The 4,421-nt window shown below is 35.7% G+C and overlaps 1 protein-coding gene across 1 annotated transcript; it reads right to left on the bottom strand.

Moving 5' to 3' along the window:
- Positions 1 to 1,238: 1,238 nt before the first annotated feature.
- Positions 1,239 to 4,081, bottom strand: LOC142629557 (putative methyltransferase At1g29790). The gene is made up of 2 exons (XM_075803563.1): positions 3,662 to 4,081; positions 1,239 to 3,357 (listed from the first exon to the last, which is right to left on the bottom strand). Exon 2 carries the CDS (start codon positions 3,277 to 3,279, stop codon positions 1,873 to 1,875), a length of 1,407 nt encoding a protein of 468 aa, XP_075659678.1. The 5' UTR covers positions 3,280 to 3,357; positions 3,662 to 4,081; the 3' UTR covers positions 1,239 to 1,872.
- Positions 4,082 to 4,421: the final 340 nt, after the last annotated feature.

Raw genomic sequence — 4,421 nt, 5'->3', positions numbered from 1 at the left:
TTTTTATTTTATGAATATCTTATATGCTAGTTACTTTTGTGTTTAACGTGGACAAGGGAAATTATCCTTAGCTGCAAGTTTTTTTTTTTTTTTTTTTTATCTGCACAATTAGTTTGTATGTGTGATATTTGTCTTCAAATCAAAAGGTAACCCATGATTATAGTAATTTGCACTTTTGTAGTTGATGTCTTTTCTACTTTATTTCCCCTTTCAAATTTTCACTTAATTTTAAGAGGATTTCTATTTGTTTATACTTTATACTCGCTCTCTCTCTAAATTAATTTTATGAGTAAAGATATAAACTTGTTTAAAGGGTAAAACCACGCAAAGATTGTGAATTTCCACCTATAAACTAAAGAGTAACTACGACTATCCAAGTTTGGCCCAATATCTTAAGTATAGTGGGCTTTCAAAATGCAACTATTTTTCTTTTTTACTAGATTCAATTAGGCAAAATGGGAATTTATTTGTGAAACATATTTTGGACTAAATGTATAAAGCCCAACCTATTGCATGGTGTATAAAGCCCAATAACTATTCTATAGTGCTATGGAGACAGTCCCCAAATCTAGACACACATGATATGGCCGATTGCCCCTATCCCCTTGGGTCAAGCAAAAACAAATGAAAATAAGCCTTAGTTTCACAAAGTTTTCTAAATTGCTCTAGAAAAAGGTGCTATTAAATAAATTGGGCCAAAAAAAAAAAGATATTGGGCCCTCAATAGTGTCTTGTATAGATTTCCAATCGTTGGAGAAACAAAAATGTCAAGTAAAAGTGGATTTTGCTGTGTGGGTCCTTTATCCTTATGGTATTTCGTAGTTTGTCACAATTTGAATTGAATTGAGTATTGACCGAATGAAGTAAAGTCAACACTAAAAGTAGATTTGTTGTGCAAAGAGTATGTATGTCGTGATTCGTAGCTGCCGTATCTATCTACATGTCCTTGTCCGTTTGCCTTACATCTAAAAAAAAGTTGAGTTGAGACGCGGAGTCATAAAATTTTTTCAGGCAGAAAATGGATCTGATTTGTTTTTTTTTTATTTGGGTTTGTGGGTATGGATTTGGCAGTGGTAGATGTTGATGGTGGTAGTGGTGGTGGCAGCGGCGGCGGCGGATGGTTTGGGTTTTGGATTTTGGATTTTGTTTGGGTATTATGAGTTTTAGTATGGGTCTTGGGTTTTGTTTGAGTTTGGGTTTGACTCTCGGCGGTGGGTGGTGCTAGGTTGATCGGCGGTAGGTTTTTGGTGGTGACTTATGGTTGTTGTGGTTTGTGATGTGGGTGATTGGGGTGGTTGTTTTGGTTGTTGGTGGTGGTTTCAGTTTTGATTGGTGGTGGTTGCGGCAGCTGAGTTTAGGTTTAGCTAAGTCACAGATAATATCATCCTCTCAACCGGTTTGTCTATGTACCTAACTCAAGTGTCTTATATCTCTTAGCGTACATAAGAATTTAGTAGTACCTGTATGATTTTATACTAGTATTTGGTGTGTGAAGACAGAAAATTCGTGAGCAATCCCGTGTCATGGGTCTATGGTGCATATTTAGTAACTTGATGGACTTGAAATAGTGTATCAAAATGCATGGGATAGGATGCAAAAATGTCTATACTCAAGACCCTTCAAACAGATCAACTGGCAACACAGTCACAGTAAATGTACACAAGTTTTGTCACTTAATTGGACAAGTCCTTATTCCAATTACTGGTCAAAAGAAAACAACATTGAAGTTTGGCATACAAAGACTGTATATCACATTTAAGTAGTTTCCTTTTCTCTCGGTATATCATGTACCACAAAATGATTGGGTTATGAATACGTATGTTAATGACATAAAATCAATATTACAAACAAAAAGCAAGAAACATTATTTGATTATATAGCTCTTGAAGGTTTCTCTAATAATGCAGAGAGATAGACCTCATCCTTTGATTTAGGAGCAATAGCCCACTTGTGCTTCTTGTATCTGAACTGCAGAAACATGTACATATAGTCATCCAGATCTTTTCTATTGCAAAAGAACCGGTCAATCCATAGCAATCCTCCCGGCCGTAAAACCCGATCCCAATCATACAAAATAAAATCCAGCAGCAGCAGGTCAATCCAGCCATCCATAAACCCAGATGTATGAATTAAATCCATAGTGTTATCAAAGAATGGAAGGCGTTGATTCAATGTCACATACAGAGGGATCAAACCTCTTAGTGCAATCATCTCATTGAAAGGAGCCCCAAGGTTCAAAGCAGTTGAGACAATTGTAACATTATGTTCTCTCATTCTTGCAGCAAAAGTCCCTGTACCAACACCAAAGTCCAGACCTATCCTTATCTCACCAGGCTTAATTGTCAAAACATCATTTATCGGTAAATCCACAGGAAGTGAGCTATTAGTCACCCATTTTAACTTTTCTTTCTCCATCTCAAAACACCCTACACACTTAGAATAACCTCGCTTAGGATTCTTGCTCGATAAGCATTCAAAGTTCCTGCATTGGTAATTGCTCCACCTTACATTTCTGCCATCCGGTAATCTCCATAGAGATTCATTGATTGGATATGGCTTCTGGTAAACCTTGGAGGCCCTTGTCAAGCACCGTCTTCGGGGCAAAGGATCACAACCATTAACCATAAGCTTCTGAGCTAGGTTCCAGTCATCATTACAATAAGAGCCAATGTCATAACCCATATACTCTTCCAATTCTTTCTTATATAACACACATGCATGCCCAATTGTGTTGTGTATCCTGTGTGTCCCATATATATTAATCTTCCCTGTCCTATTCTCTTTTGGGGTTATGTACTTCCTAATTTCCTCAATCACAAAAGTGTTAATCAAAGGCTCCTCCTTCATTGTTGAGTTCCTAATCCCTTCAACCCTAGGTAGCCGAATCTGTCTAAGAGCAATGTGGGCGCCATAAAGGGGCCTAATTACCTCCTCTTCCAAATACTTCTTATACTCCAATCTTGTGATATTATTTCTATCCAAGACTTCTTTGTGTTTCTCCATTTCTTTAACTTTCAACTCAAGTTTTTCTTGCAAGCTTTCCATCCTAGCTAGTACTTCTCCAACTCGATCAGACAATGCTTTTATGTCAAAACCATCATAAGCATCGTTCTGACCAAAGAATTGGCTGCATATATCTTCATTGCGAGTGAAAAATCCGGCTGAGTAGAACCTTATGAGACTTAACAAGCTTACTATTATAACAAGCCCTCCCAATACAATCTGAAGTGAACCCATTATTCTGCCCACCCTACATTTTCGAAAGCATAACCTCCCCATCCTTAATAAAAAAAACAATGCAGGGGATTTTCTTCTCACCAAGAGCTAATTTTACCACCTCTTGTTCAGAATTTCAACCTAATCAAAAACCAATATTTAGTATTCATGAAAGTATAACTGAATTGAACAATAAATCTTCAATATACATTGTGACACTTCTGGAAACTAAAACCACACTCAATTTGAGACTAATTCTGCTAGCTAGTTGGCTTATTACATAAAATATAATGTTCAAAGAATTTATAATGAGTTTCCTTCTATTTTTCCAGCAATCAAAGAATACGCAAATACAAGAGCAAAAGAAAATGCAGCTGAATTTTAAACTAAATTACTAATATTAAAAAAAAAAACTGAAAGTTTCATTATCAAATTTCAAACATACCCAGGTAAGGATTTGCAGAAACATGAATCAAATTGAAGCTGAATCACTCTTTCTCTGCATCTTCAACCTGTTAAGTTGACAAAGATCACACATTTTTCTCTTACCAAAACTTTGCATACAGCTCCTTCTCTACTTGAAACATCAAAAAGGACTCCAAATTTTCCCTCACCGATGCTTCAAATACTTCCTTAGTTCTCTTATAAACTCTTTCTCTATGTATGTGTAAACAGTAATAAAAATAATAATATGACTAAAAAACTTTTCTTTAACTTATAGAACTTCAAAAATACTCCAGAGTTCACCATGATGCAGATCTAAATCTAGCTTGGACTGCTTTTCCACTGTGCTTTAGAGCTGGAAAATCGTGAAAACCAAGCTTAATAAATTTAAATATATGCAACAATTTGTGGGTTTAATTAATTGAAGAAAACAGATTGCTTATAGGTCAAGAGGCCATGTAAATGCACGACTTTCGCGAAAATCAATTATATTTTATTGTAGTAAATTGAGAAGATTTATTATAATATATAATCAATGAACTGCGTTGACAATATGAGAGTGAGTGCCATGCATTTCGTAGATGAAGATTGGTCAGCTCAAACTGCGGCCACTTTAATACGTGTGGGATAAGTCTTTTCCTGCTTTTTTTTTCAATTAGATTTTAAAATGTAAATCTTGGTCCAACCTAAGTTTGTGGAAGGAGGAGTAAATAATTTCTATTTGTGGGGGTAAAAATATTTGGCAGTATTTATGGGGAAAC

Source organism: Castanea sativa, chromosome 3 (genome assembly GCF_040712315.1).
Source record: "Castanea sativa cultivar Marrone di Chiusa Pesio chromosome 3, ASM4071231v1".
Classification (NCBI taxonomy): domain Eukaryota; kingdom Viridiplantae; phylum Streptophyta; class Magnoliopsida; order Fagales; family Fagaceae; genus Castanea; species Castanea sativa.
The sequence above is the reverse complement of the archived record's forward strand: the minus strand, read 5'-3'. Positions and strand labels throughout refer to the sequence as shown.